This window comes from Aphanomyces invadans, assembly GCF_000520115.1.
Source record: "Aphanomyces invadans strain NJM9701 unplaced genomic scaffold supercont1.26, whole genome shotgun sequence".
NCBI lineage: Eukaryota > Oomycota > Saprolegniomycetes > Saprolegniales > Verrucalvaceae > Aphanomyces > Aphanomyces invadans.
Window position 1 is genome coordinate 721406 of NW_008580171.1, and position 13122 is coordinate 734527.

Genomic DNA, 13122 nt, shown 5'->3' on the forward strand with positions numbered 1-13122 from the left:
GTCCCACGCCGCCCAAGTGCACCAATCAGAAGCAAGGAATCGATGCGTGGTCCAATCAAAATCAAGCCCTTCCGTGTAACCTTCCGAGCACCAACTCGACGACACATCGATGCTGGGCGACGGGACCACCGCATCCAAGGCGCTGGAGCGCCGCCAGGTCTGCAATAACAACCAGAAGCGGTATCGTGCCAGGAAAAAGGCCGCGAATGACCGTCTCGCGATGGACGTAGCAGTGTTGCATGAGCAAACGCGGTCGCTCAAGTTCTCGCTCGAACGTGGCAGGCGGTGGAGTGCGCATGAGGCCTCTGTGCTCCAGTACTTTGGATTGTTTAGCGCTGGATACGACAGGTCCGGGCAGCACGACGCATACCTTCGCTACATGTTCTCGCCTCACGTGCAGTTCAATGGCCTTGCGGTGAGCCGCCCACGAGATGATCCACGAACCGTCATCGTCGCGCTGTCATGTGTAGCACGGAATCGAACCGATTGCGATGTCATGGGCCAAGTACACAAACACGTTTGCATCGATTCAAGTTCAGTGCGACCGCATCCAAGTTTTCAGCGACAAAATGGACGAAAGCGACAGCGAAATGGCGGTGGTCGACGCACGCGCGTCCACGCGGATGTTGATCACGTGGAATACCATCACGACGTTGTTTCCGCATCTGCCGCAAACCTTGGCCAAGCGACTTGTGGGCGAGTTCCTCCACCTGCCACTGCGAGCCATCTTTGTCTTTGACAGTCACCTCCAAGTGATCCAACTCACCGGTGAATCGAATTTGGTCGAAGCGCTGTACAATCTACTCGGGAGCCTCGACGACGTCTCGACTGTCGTCGCCCACTCGTGCATGCATCTCAGTCCAGATCTCCTCGCGGCCCAGCAACATCTCAATAAATGATGTGTACCGATCACCACCGGCACTCCGAGTGTGCCAAAATGCATCCAACCATGCCACGACCGCCCCATCCGCAAGCTGTCGCGTCCGTCAGGGTGGTGCTCCTGTGCATGGCGCGGAGTTGTTGCCGGCGACGTAGGACACGCCGTACGCCACTGAACGCCAGAAGGATAGATCGCGCAATCGTCACCGGAATAACCCATTCTGCAAAGCCCTTGCGCATGCCTCTATTGTCGCATTGTTCTGGGGCAGGCATGATTCGAACGAAGCAATTCACAAGGGAGCACCACGTCGAGACTGGCGTGTTGGCTGGAGTATTCACACCCGATGCGAAGGCGGCCAAGCCATGGCTCCTGGAATCTCACGTAACGTTACGGCGGGGCGAGCTCAGTGAAGCACGACAGCGTTTTGATGCACGACAGGGTTCATGTGTGGAGCACGTGCCCGTCGCACCATTAGATATGTTGGGGTACAGCATGAAGTACGACGTATTCCTGATGGCGAGCTCGAACGGAGGTGGCCGAGTCCACTCGCCACGAGGTTTTTGTACTGGTGTGAAGTGTGTGCAACGATGTAGATAGTGTTTTCGTACAGAGCCGATAGAGCGAGAGAACTTATCCAACTACCTGGCGATTAGCCATTGCAATCACGTAGCCCCCCCCCGCAAGATCAATGTATCTAGCGGTTGAAGCGGCTTCAGTAGTTAAATGATGAGGGTGCTACGCGCCCATAGCATGCTCTTTCAACACCAACGATGACCACACAGGCAAGGGGCGAGCTGGCATCCCCTTAACAGTGTGGTCATCGTAGGTGTCCAGCACAGTCCCCAACGACATGTCCTGCTTAGCCACGAGCTACAGTTGCGCGCTTGCGATGCCCTTCACGTTGACACCACTCGCGGCACGTCGCGCATCTCTTCTGCATTATGGCCTAGCAAACCATCGCTCCAATTCGCTACTTTAGCGTCGCCGCGCAGAGCGAGGACGCTGGCCGCGCGGCACAAGTTGGTTGGGATGATGACCATCCGCATACTCGTAGAATTCCGGATAATCAATATTGTGTGTGATCATGTACGGAAGCGTGGGGGCGGCGCCATCCATGGAGTGGAGGCCTCCTCAAATCGTGTCGTACGCGACGTTGGCAGCCAACGTGATCACTTTTGTCGTTGTCGTGTATGTTGTCTTCCTCACCAACGAGACCGTGTCCTTGCTGCGGCCAATGCAGCCTTCCCGCAGCGATCTCAATCGACAGGACGCGGGGCGACTCGGCTCTTTGCCACCTTCCAACGGAGACACTCAAGCACCGCACATCCTTGTCGTACATGCTGGCGATGACAACCTGCGTGAGCTTGGCGCGGAAGTCGCACGAGGGGCAAGAACATTGACACCGCATGTGCGCGTGTTGCATGTGGCCAACGCATCGTTCAGCAGCGACGTGTTGTGGGCAGACGGGGTCCTTCTTGGCTCGAACGTGTACAATGCCAACGTCGATCCAGTTTTGATGCAATGGATCAACACGTGGGACATGCAGCGAGACCTGAGCCACAAAATCGCTGGCGCATTTGTCGTGGCCGGTGGCCTCAGCGCCGGCGAGGAGGCGGCTCAGCTCGCTCTGCTACGTTCGATGCTCGTTCTGCGACTTGTCGTAGTCGGGGGTGCTACCTGGACGAGGTACACTGTCGTCCATGTCACTTTGACATCGCACTCATCATGATTCTGTGGTGGTGAGCAGTGCATTTGGCGCATCTGCGGTTGTAGACGAAGGCCCATACGCGCCGTCGTCTCAGTACCCACCAATTTGCTTCCCTTCCCGTCCTGCCAACTCGTCGATCGCCGCGATCTTCTTGGACAAAGCATTTGGACTTGGCGTTCGTGTGGCGTCTGTTGCAGCCAAACTGACGCGGTTTTGACACGCCTCAACATTTTCACGTCGACGCTCCCATAATACCAACGCAATTATGTTGGCTTCTATTCCGGTTCCACCCCGCAGTGCGGCATCGCCGATGGCGGTCACGGCAACGTCGTGGCTGGGAATGACCGCAGTCATCGCCACCCTCTACGTTGACCGTGGTGTTGCCGCAGCTATAGAGAGTGTGCGCACCATCCTCCCACGGGACTTCGATATGGAGAACTCTTCCTTGCATGCGACACAAGACGGATCCACTGACCTGGCTGCAGAACACTTGGCATTCTGGTACAGCCAAAGCCAACTCGTCGAAGTCCATCTTTCGAGAGATCCACTCAACGGACGGACTTGGTGGTGGCAGGCTGCGCTCCGTCGCCGAAAGAACCGCCAGCAAAACTAGCAAGCATGGCCATCTCGCAGGAAGTGGGGCCAAGCCGTCGATCGTCGCTGTTATGAAGGACTGCGACCCAAAGGAATGCCAAAACATGCCCGACGGCGGCCACGTATTCATCAAGAAAAATGTTTCTTAAATATGTAGCTTCACTGCAAATTGCATGATCACGAGGACAGTGGCTTCCAGGAACGAGTTGGCAAGGAGCCAAAAGTGCAAATTGTCGGCCGGCGGCGGGAGAATCCGGCACGACGATGGCTTGACGAGGCACGTCAAGTGGCGCACCCACACCAACACACACACCGACCCGAGGACATCGACTAGGATCGCATACGTCGCCACTCGCCATCGCCATCGCTGGAGACTCGCCGCGACGGGTTCTACAAACTTTTACGTGTTTTCTTCATTTCGATCGGGATACCTTGCTGGCGGACTTGCCATGGCACGAGACTCGATACGCCAAACCATGCGAGGCACGTCGAGAGTGCGGCTTTCGACAGGCAAGCCGTCATGAACGTTGTGTGGCGGGTGATGCACATCGAGTACGCGAGCGCGAGTGCCACGTATGGCCACAACGGGATAGCGTAGACATAGTCGATGGACGGCCGCGGTGCGACCGCCTTCTTCGCGGACGGGCGTTTGCGAGGCGACGAGGTTTCGACCCGTTGGCCGTACAGGTTGCCAGTGACGACGTGCAGCGGCAGCGGCAGGACCGACTGTGCCGGTGGCAACGTGCCTATAGACGTTGCATTTGGTTGAGGCGAGCCATGGCACGACCATGGAGATGCAATGGGGGGGTTGTACCAGCCTCCAAGTGGGCAAACCACTTGTCCATGCGCGGCTTGAGCCACGTGTAGAACGGATCGCGGCGGATGCGATGGACGTACGGATTGAAGTGGGCGTCCCGTGCGTCGTCGACGACGCCATGGTCGGCCGAGTGCTTTTCGATCTTCTGCGCTTCTCGCATGAGCAAGTAGAGCAGGATCCCGGCCATCTTCTTGATGGCAAAGTTGAGCAGCGACGTCGGGACCGCGCATTTCGGATCGACATTTACCACGATGCCTACGTCGCACGACATGTCAATAGCAACAAGATGTCTCCCCCGACGGACATGTTCGATTCCGATTGCGGCCGTACGGCTCGATGAGCGCGCGGAACGCTCGAATGTGCATGCGATCGGCATTCCAGCCCTTGATGGGAGGGAATCGCGACGTCGGGTGGTCGTCCTGCAATGCCGACTGGCCCAGCAAGAGCACGCACCGATGCTCGTACACAGCGTTGATACCGAACGCATGGATGACTGCATCCCGCTGCATGAGGGGAATGGCAATGTTGACATATGTGAGGATTTCGACTCGGGAGAGACCCGCCAAGAGCGTCGATTTGTTGCAGAACGGTGCCCACAAGTAAAACAGATCGGTCTCGCGGATCACGGCCATGGCATGGAACACATCGACGCCTTCGCAGATGCCGTCGAGCTTGAGCCAGACCGTGCCGTCGTCACCTAGACGAGTTGCAGGACTCGTCAGTCGCACCACACCCACCACATGCAGCAAACGCGTGGTCGTAATACGAGCGTGCAGCCCGTGCACATGTGTCGCGGCAAGCAGTCGACCAGCCAACTGCATTGAGCTCCCTCCCATCCATCGATTCCAAACACGTCTTTCACGCACCTGGCTTCCAATGCGTCGAAATGCCAAAGTAGGTTTGTCCAAACTGCCATCCCGCCGCTTCGTCCGCGTTGAACTCATGCAACGCCGCGTTGCCTTGGTCTCGGCGCGCCTTGACTTGCTGCAGCCGAGTCGCTTGCGCCGCAATCTCGCGCTCGATCTTGTCCAAGACCGTGGCGACGGTCGCTTTCACGCGGGGAGCTGTGTCAAGAAAGCCCACGAGTTTGTCGTACAAGTCGGCGGCCGAGAACAGTCGCTCGTCCGATACGAGCATCTGGACGTGAGCCCACACCCACTCGACGTTGTCCTGCGTCACGACCACGTTCGAGTAGTCTGGAAGCACGTCGTCAAGCGCTTGGTCGTCGTCGATGGGCAGTGGCAGCGTCGTCGGCGACGGCGGGACCTGTGCCGCCGATGTTGGTGTGCTCGGGGCCGATCGGTCTCCTTTAAATGGCCACGACAGTTTGGTCGAGAGCGCCACGCGCAGCTTGGTCTTGCCACTCAGGGGGGTGCCAGCCGACATCGCGACGGGCGGAAGGAACCCCACCGTTTTGACCTCTGTTGTCCGTCGCAGCCGCTGAACAATGTCTGGAAACGCCATGTCGACCACAGACACTTTGTCAATGGATATGATGGCTGTCCCGACGTCGAGGTTGAATCGACTGGCCACGAGCACTGCGCCGATTTGGGTGGCCGAGTTTTGAGGTCCCACGGCGTCGTGCAACGCATCGGCGTGATGAACGACCACGAACGAAGGTGCTGCTGCCTTGGTCTGGCCGCTGCTTTGAGGACTCGCTGCGATCGACGGCGGGCGGCTGCCGCAATGGAATACGTGAGCATGTGCTGTGACAAAGACAGATCCAAAGTTTCACGTACATGGAGGAGGCGGGAGGCGGGCGTTTAAAGCCGACGGCGACGGGGCGCGGCGCGCTCACGAACCGGCTGAGCACGTCCGGGAACGACAAGTCTTGGATAGACACACCGTCAATGGAGACGAGAATGAGGCCGGGAAGCAGCTTGGCCTTGGCGGCTTCCGAGTGCTTGTCTATACTCACACCCACGACCGCTTTGTGCAGATGCGGCTCCAGGACAAGGCCCGTGTTGATTGCCTTGAACTCGACGACGAGATCGGCATCCGTGGGGACGGGAAGCGCGTCCGAGGCTGACTTGGATCGGTGGAAAGCTGGTCGAAGGTGCTGAAGGTGCGGTTGGTGGTTGAGCCGCAATGGCGTTGGATGCGACGAGTGAGGATTGCCAAAGATCCCGCCCGACGACGACTTGCCTCGCAACGAAAAGCCCGTGCTTGTGCCTCGAGACAGGACATTACGGCGATCGATCCGGCTTCGCACGAGCTGTGACGGGATGCTCTGCAGGCCGTCGTCGTCCAGCCCACGAATGTAATCGGCGTACGACGTGCAAGCGCCGCGGAGATCGTTCAAGTAGGACGGCAGACCCGTCGCGAGTCCCCAGTTGATCAACGTGTTCGGGACGGCGTAATTGGACTCGTCCGAGTACGAGATGAACAGTTCGCAACTGCTGACGCCGGCCGCGCGGATGACAAGATGGGAGTGGAATACTTCCACGCGCTGGGTCGAATTCAACTCGGGGGCGTCGCGGTGCAGCCCTGCCTGTGACAACACGACGAACGTATCCTTGAGCAACAACGTGCGTCGGTAAAAGACATAGTCGCGGTTCGTGAATGGCCACGGCATCTTGATACACCAGTACACTACATGAACGTCGTCGGCGTCGGGGGACGGGCGATGGTCGACAACATACGCTTGCTTCACCGACGAGTCCCATCCTTTTCGGTACTTGAAATCGTGCAGCACGTTGAACAACGTGTCCGCCGAGTACGGGAACCACGCCTTGACAAAATACTTGGGCAGTGTCGACGTCGGCGACACCGACCTGTACAGCTCGAACTGCTTCTCCACGTACACCGTTTCGTCTTGGCTGCGCGCGTCCCATGTTTCCTCAAGCGTTAACTCGAGAGCTTGCTCTACCGCGTCGTCCGTAAGCTCCGGACTCGACACATGGATTTGCCGCATGCCGCCGCGCTGTCGGTCGTAACGACCAAATCTGTGGAATGTTCAACTTTACTGTATAAATGAATACCTTTCAGACGGGGAACCTTTGACATATAATACATTGCGACCTAACAAAACCGATACCGCCGCCATCGCGACGACGGCGACGACCTTGCACAGCATGCTACTAGCGAACACGTGGGCAACATGCAGGTGGCTCTGAGGAGCTAGGCAGAACCCTCAGCTAGCTCCAGCGTGGTGGGCATCGTGACTTGCACGGGTCATCAGGCCGCGCCATCCTGCACAAGTAAGTCGAATGAAAAATCCGATGCGGAGGTGACTGTGAAAGAGCGATGGAAGCTCCACCGCGCGGCAAACACCAACACGTGAGCTGGGTAAGCCTGTAGAAAAGATGAAGGAGGTCATAGCTGCACCGTCGAAGAAGGACGAGAATGCGTGCCAGCCGCAAATAAAAAAGCCTAGAGAGACGCTCCCCAGACCTGGCAGGTTGTAAACGGAAGCGTCCACTCGTAAGCAAGCAAGTGACCACCTTCTGAGAACCACGTCTGCCGTGTGCTTTGTCAGGAGATGGTTCATGGTCAGGCGGAGAAGAGCTGCGTTGAGTTGCATGAGCGGACACTGTCTCTTCCCCCACAGGGCTTATCTGACGAGGACGGCCTGAGAAAGCATGACGTCGTGCTTACAACCCCCCCCTCCCATCCTTTGAAACGAAAGCAGGGACGGCAAGTGGAGCATCGCTTCCAGAATGCTGGAAAACATGCCATGTGGCTGGCGGGAGGAGCTGGAAAATGCCACGTCAGACTATCCGGATAATATACCGGATATGAAACCGCAGGGTGCAGTTGCGACCGTTCGAGGCACATCGAGATGGTACGTCGGCGTCGGGATGTCTGGCGGTAATATGACGTCGCTGTAGCCTCCCAAGAAGAAGAAGGGAAAGAAGAAATCCAAGGAGGAGCTTGAGGAAGGTAAGGTTGCCGGCCCCGCTGCACGACAGGTGGTTCTCACGATACTGGAACAGAGCGTCGGTTGAAGGAGGAAGAGGACGCACGCATTCGCTTGGAAGAAGAGCGTCGATTAGAGGAAGAACGAAAACAGCGCGAGGAAGAGGAGCGAAAGCGGCGCGAGGAGGAGGCCAAGAACCGCGCCGCCGAGCTCGTGCGGCTTGAGGAAGAATACTCTTCGAGTTTGGCGGGGATTCAAGCGAAGGCAAATCGGTTGGGCGAGGAATTGCGCCGCCGCAAGGACCAACACGACGTGCGTGTGCATATCGTTCGACGATATGTTGTGCGTGACACACAATCGTAGTGGCAAAAATATCTCGCATGCGACCCAAAGCCCGACGCCACCGTCGAAAACGACATCAACGCGTTCTTACACTCGTGGACGCACGATACCAACAACAGCGACCTCGCGTGGGCTGTTCAATCGTGCGAAGCCGCGAGGCTCGTCGTCCAGGACTTGCTTTACTTGCACATGGAGGCTCGGGCCCTGCACCAGGGATTGCAGCTCGACTTGACCGCTCTGTACTTGCACAAGCTGACGTCGCTCACAACGGAAAAGCTGGACGCCACGACCGCGCACATGCTTCAGTACGCCGACGAATTTTTGGACCCCGCCGGCAAAGGCGAAGTCAAGGTCGCGGCCGCCGCGGGGCCAATAAAGGTATATGTGCCATTATGTTTGTGCAATCGTGTTGATGACACCGTTCGCACGTCCTGTCGTTTGAACTTGTAGACTGGGGTATGGATGAACTTGGTGCCGAAAGGCCTCCGCAACAAGAAGATCGACTTTGGTGAGCTCGGCGCGACCGTCGACGTTCCCAAGCCCGTCGTGATGCAGACGCTGGGCGTGCGGTTGTGCTACTTGCCGTACGATGTCGCGTCGCAAACGGCGCTGCAGAACGTCGACGCTCCTCTTGGGGGAGTCTTTACGCTGGACTTGCTCAAGATCCCTGCCCCGCCCAAGGGTGCGCGAGGGTGGGTCATGCGCGGTAACAGCACGTCACGTCCTTATCAGAGTCCTGATCGCCGCTGTAGAGCTCAGCTCGGAAACCAACGTCAAGCTTGAGTACCCGCTGGATGGGATGGTCGCGACCGCATCCCTGGCGGTCAAGGTCACGCTGCAGCTGCCGACAGACGTGCTGATCCCGGCCAACCCCCGCGTCGGGTGGTGGAATGCGGCGGAGCAGACGTGGCAAGAGGACGGGATCACGGAGGTGTTGTTCGCGGAAGAGACGAACGTGTTGTATTTCAACACGATGAAGCTGACGCACTTGGCCGTGGTCCAGCGCCGAAACGTCCACCACGTCAAGCACTTTTGGACGATGAAGAGTTCGACAGCGATCGAGGACGGACCGGCGTTTGCCGTCGGCGCGACGGCCGCCGTCCAGTTCGTTCTTCGCAACGCAATGTACAACACGATTCACTTTGACGTGACCGACGTTGGCGTCCGCCTCGTTGCCCCTGCCGTGCCCCAACTCGCGGCCCTCAACGCAGCCTACTTGTCGCCGGAAGAACTCGTGACGCGGCTCGCGCTTGCCGGCATGGACCTCGCGCCGACTGCCATGGACGACAAACGGTTTGACGTTGTGCCCAAGCTCGCTGTCCTCGAGAAGGCGCTCATCGCGCAGGTGCTTGGACTGGTCGCAGCGTTTGAGATCAAGAGCTTGACCGGCGACGAAGACGAATTGTCGGCGCAGTGGGAGCGGTCAAGCGACAGCCCACGGTGCGCCGTCTTTTGCGTCAAAGAAGTGGTGTGGCCATGGCTAAACCAGCCCGCGGACACGGTCGACGACATTGGCGAATTCATCCATGTCCTGGCCGAAGTCGACGAAGAGGCCGCCGCCGAAGTCAAGTTTCGCACGAACGCAACGTCGGTCGACAACCCGTACGACACGTACGTGCACCTGCGCCAGGCGCTGGCGACGCTGACAACGCCCGACGCCAAGGACCGTCTCGACAGCTCCAACTTGCTCCTCGAGTACAACATGCAAAAGATGCTGTCGCTGCTTCGCCTGTTTAGCTATACGAAGCCGCCCAAACGACGGATCGTGGAAGCGCGGCGAACGTCGTTTGTCCAGGATTCTCCGACAACGCCGCCGCCGCCGGACGGCGACTCGATCCGTGCCGATCTCGTGCCGTCGTCGCAATAATTCTCGCACAACGCGCCGTGTGTTTGTCGCCCCGTTCGTTGCATGCGCTTCCTCTTAGCTCACCACGACGCCATCGAGCACACATGCTTCCCACTCGTTGGCCCCTTTCACGGGCCGCAGAGCGCTCTTCCTGCGGCAATCGGCCGTTGCGATGAACTCGAGGTTGATGTCGCGACGAACGACCAACTTCGACGGTTCGAACGGCATGCATCGGAAGCGACTGTAGAGAGGAAGCACGTCGTCGTCGTCGTTGAAGTTAACGTACTGCGTGTGGATTAGATTTGAATGTGGCGAACGACGGCTCCGTCCGCGCCGACGGCGTCGTCAGGGAGTGCGATGGCAACGATCTGCTGTAGCATTCACACGGCCAACCAACGAGTCGATTCGAGGCAAAGTCGTGCCGTCTACTTGAGTACGCCGCATTGGCTTAGGGCGTGACGCTTCCGTAGATCGCCGACAAACGAATCGCCATTTCGAATATGCCACAACGCTCCACCGAGATTGAGTCCCCATGCAGTGCGGGGCCAGGGGGGTTCGCTTGGTACGATGAATGCAGTCGACATATCTGCGCAGCTTCCATGCACTGCCGCATACGCTTGAAACGCCGGCAGCACGACTTGGTCGAAGCGCGCGTCGTAGCGGCGCCATATAAGTCCCGCTTCGTCGAGGAGAAAGCGCATCTCATGGGGAAGGTCCGTCGCATCTGATCGCCGTCGGGCGATCCATCCACCAAGTGCAAACCCGTGCGCGAGCTCTGGCCATGGCTCCTTGGCCGGCACGACAAAGTCGCTAGGGACGAACGCGTGGCCAAATTCACGTCGAAACGTCGACAGCGCCGGCAAAACCCGCTGGTGCACTTGGAAACGGAGCTTATCTGCAGTGCTCCACAAAAACCCGACCGCGTCCAACGCTGGTTTGTCCACAACGTGCGCGTAGAGGTGGCCGCGGCGGATGTCTCGGACGATATGGCCAAGTGGCAGTCCCCACGTAGGTTGTGGCCACGATCTGTCGTCGCATGGGACGACAAATGCTTGTGGAATGTCGCAGTGGCCATGCAACTCGACAAACGCCTGAATTGCGGGGAAGACCTGGGTGGACCACTTGAAGGCAGATTTAGACTGGGTCAAGTCAATGCCAGCGGCGGCAAGGGCGGCGAATGCGACCGAATCGTCCAAGTTGCTACGCAAGCTCATGACGGCTGTGCCGAGAGCGAAGCCGCGGAGGTGTGCGGGCCAGACACCGTCTGGGTCGCTGGAAGGGATGATGAATTGCGCTGGTACGTGCCAGTGGCCGTGGATGGAATGAAAGATCAAGAGCGCAGGAATGGTGAACTGATGCAACCGGTCGGCGCGGGCGTTCCAGACGAACCCGAGTGCATTGAGGGCAGCAACGTCGTCGATCGACAACTCATCAGCGTGTTGGCGGAGGTAGTTTACGCGATGGCCAAGGCGAAGACCAGCACATGGAGGTGGCCACGGGTGGTCGCTGTGTGTATCGCCAGGTGGTACGATAAATGACTGAGGCACGCGAAGGTGGCCAAACCGCCGCTGAAATGTGGCAAGGGCAGGGAGGACCGCGTGTCGAAGGTAGTACGTTTGCCATTCTATGGGGAACGCAATCGACGCGAGCTGGTCTCGTTCGGATATCGATAGCTGTCCAAGCTTTCGAATGAGACCTTGGAGCTTTTGCCCGAGCGGATACGTCGTACCCGACGTTGTGCTGCTGGTGTCCTGCTGCACTAATCTGAGTTCGTAGCGTGGTGGCACAACAAAGTGTCCATGTTGTTTGTGGAACTCATGCAGTGCGCTGACCATCTCTGTAAACTTCCTCTTCTTCGTGGATGCGGCGGCCGACGCCGTCGAGAACCACGCCGCCGTGGTCTTGGCGGCGCAGATGCGCCGAATGGTTCGCAGCATCTGCAATTCACACATTTTCGACGAGGAATCATCCGGATATGGTATCCGTATTTTTGACTTTTTGAGCTCACCATGGGACATCAGCCGCCGCCAACTGCGGTGTCCGTGCCGATTCGGCTCGGCCGCGCCAAGACCCGCGTGACAGACAGTATCAAGGTTTGCACCACAGCTTCTCCGTCTACGTCGTTAGGGCTAAGCAACGCGAATCCATTGCGGGTGTGTGGAGTGTGCCAAGCGAACGAATCCAAGTACACATGCCCTCGCTGCAATGCCGTTTACTGTGGCGTGGCGTGCTACAAGACACACGGCACGACGTGCACCGAAGCCTTCTACAAGGGGCACGTGCAATCTGAAATGCGATTGAACAAGGATGCGTCCGCGTCGTCGGTCCGCGACGTGCAAGCCATGTTGCAGAGGGTCCACGACGACTTTCCCGAAACATCCCCGATGGACGCCCGTATCGACGACCTCGTGGAACTCATGGAAAGCGACGCGTTAACGTTGGATGCACTCACGGATGAAGAGCGATCGACCTTTCTCCGCGAAGTCGCCGACGGTCGACTCGGCAAATACATTGCGTTGTGGGAACCTTGGTGGATGCAATCTCCGGCGGCGTACGACACACGAACCAACAACTTGCGGAGGTGCCTCATTGTGGATCTGCACGACGGCGATGGTTCTCTCTCTCTCGGCGAAGACGACGTTTTGACCCATCCGTTGGGCATTTTCACGGCGTCCATGGCCGCGAGCTTCCCGACCCTCAACTCGTTGCACCCGAATCCCAACCATGCTGTTCTCCAATGCAACCTCGTTGAAGTTATCTTCGCCTACGCCTATGTCATGCGAGTGTACAATGGCGACTGGCGCGTAGATGTCGAAGACGCCGCGTCGCAGTGTATGGCCATCTCGTCGGTGCTGCTGGGCACTCCTGCCGGCATGTTTACCTCGATCGAGCACGTCGTCATGACGTGTCAGGCCAGCGGCGGTGCAGACGCAAACGACGCCGCCAAGAACGTGGCGCTTTTGGACGTGGCAACGATCTTAACTCACTGCGTGTTTGTGCTCGATGGATTGACGGACTTGCACCTGTTGTTTCAGACGACGCGACAGACGCGCCGAGCGGACAAACGAACCAAGAA

The 13122-nt window shown here is 58.2% G+C and overlaps 6 protein-coding genes across 7 annotated transcripts; 4 read left to right on the forward strand and 2 right to left on the reverse strand.

Annotated features, from left to right (window-relative positions):
• The first annotated feature begins 80 nt into the window (after positions 1 to 80).
• H310_10497 (hypothetical protein) lies at positions 81 to 952 on the forward strand. The gene is made up of 2 exons (XM_008876905.1): positions 81 to 415; positions 471 to 952. The coding sequence occupies exons 1-2, from the start codon at positions 110 to 112 to the stop codon at positions 897 to 899; spliced, it is 735 nt and encodes a 244-aa protein (XP_008875127.1). The 5' UTR covers positions 81 to 109; the 3' UTR covers positions 900 to 952.
• Positions 953 to 1956: 1004 nt separating this feature from the next.
• H310_10498 (hypothetical protein) lies at positions 1957 to 2910 on the forward strand. Its single transcript, XM_008876906.1, has 2 exons — positions 1957 to 2566; positions 2628 to 2910. The coding sequence occupies exons 1-2, from the start codon at positions 1965 to 1967 to the stop codon at positions 2803 to 2805; spliced, it is 780 nt and encodes a 259-aa protein (XP_008875128.1). The 5' UTR covers positions 1957 to 1964; the 3' UTR covers positions 2806 to 2910.
• Positions 2911 to 3314: 404 nt separating this feature from the next.
• Positions 3315 to 6947, reverse strand: H310_10499. 2 transcript variants are annotated; one of them, XM_008876907.1, is made up of 6 exons: positions 5739 to 6947; positions 4866 to 5677; positions 4304 to 4696; positions 3997 to 4254; positions 3614 to 3928; positions 3315 to 3572 (listed from the first exon to the last, which is right to left on the reverse strand). In XM_008876907.1, the coding sequence occupies exons 1-6, from the start codon at positions 6911 to 6913 to the stop codon at positions 3328 to 3330; spliced, it is 3198 nt and encodes a 1065-aa protein (XP_008875129.1). In that variant the 5' UTR covers positions 6914 to 6947; the 3' UTR covers positions 3315 to 3327. The 2 variants fall into 2 exon arrangements, with proteins under 2 accessions (XP_008875129.1, XP_008875130.1); XM_008876908.1 differs by having other exon boundaries at positions 3997 to 4696.
• An 808-nt stretch (positions 6948 to 7755) lies between these two features.
• H310_10500 (hypothetical protein) lies at positions 7756 to 10399 on the forward strand. The gene is made up of 6 exons (XM_008876909.1): positions 7756 to 7783; positions 7830 to 7881; positions 7935 to 8170; positions 8222 to 8578; positions 8651 to 8906; positions 8953 to 10399. The coding sequence occupies exons 1-6, from the start codon at positions 7781 to 7783 to the stop codon at positions 10065 to 10067; spliced, it is 2019 nt and encodes a 672-aa protein (XP_008875131.1). The 5' UTR covers positions 7756 to 7780; the 3' UTR covers positions 10068 to 10399.
• Positions 10290 to 11983, reverse strand: H310_10501 (hypothetical protein; the record flags this gene model as incomplete). The annotated part of the gene is made up of 1 exon (XM_008876910.1): positions 10290 to 11983. The coding sequence occupies one exon, from the start codon at positions 11981 to 11983 to the stop codon at positions 10472 to 10474; it is 1512 nt and encodes a 503-aa protein (XP_008875132.1). The 3' UTR covers positions 10290 to 10471.
• A 72-nt stretch (positions 11984 to 12055) lies between these two features.
• H310_10502 (hypothetical protein) lies at positions 12056 to 13028 on the forward strand (the record flags this gene model as incomplete). The annotated part of the gene is made up of 2 exons (XM_008876911.1): positions 12056 to 12921; positions 12959 to 13028. 2 exons carry the CDS (start codon positions 12056 to 12058, stop codon positions 13026 to 13028), a joined length of 936 nt encoding a protein of 311 aa, XP_008875133.1.
• Between the last annotated feature and the right edge of the window lie 94 nt (positions 13029 to 13122).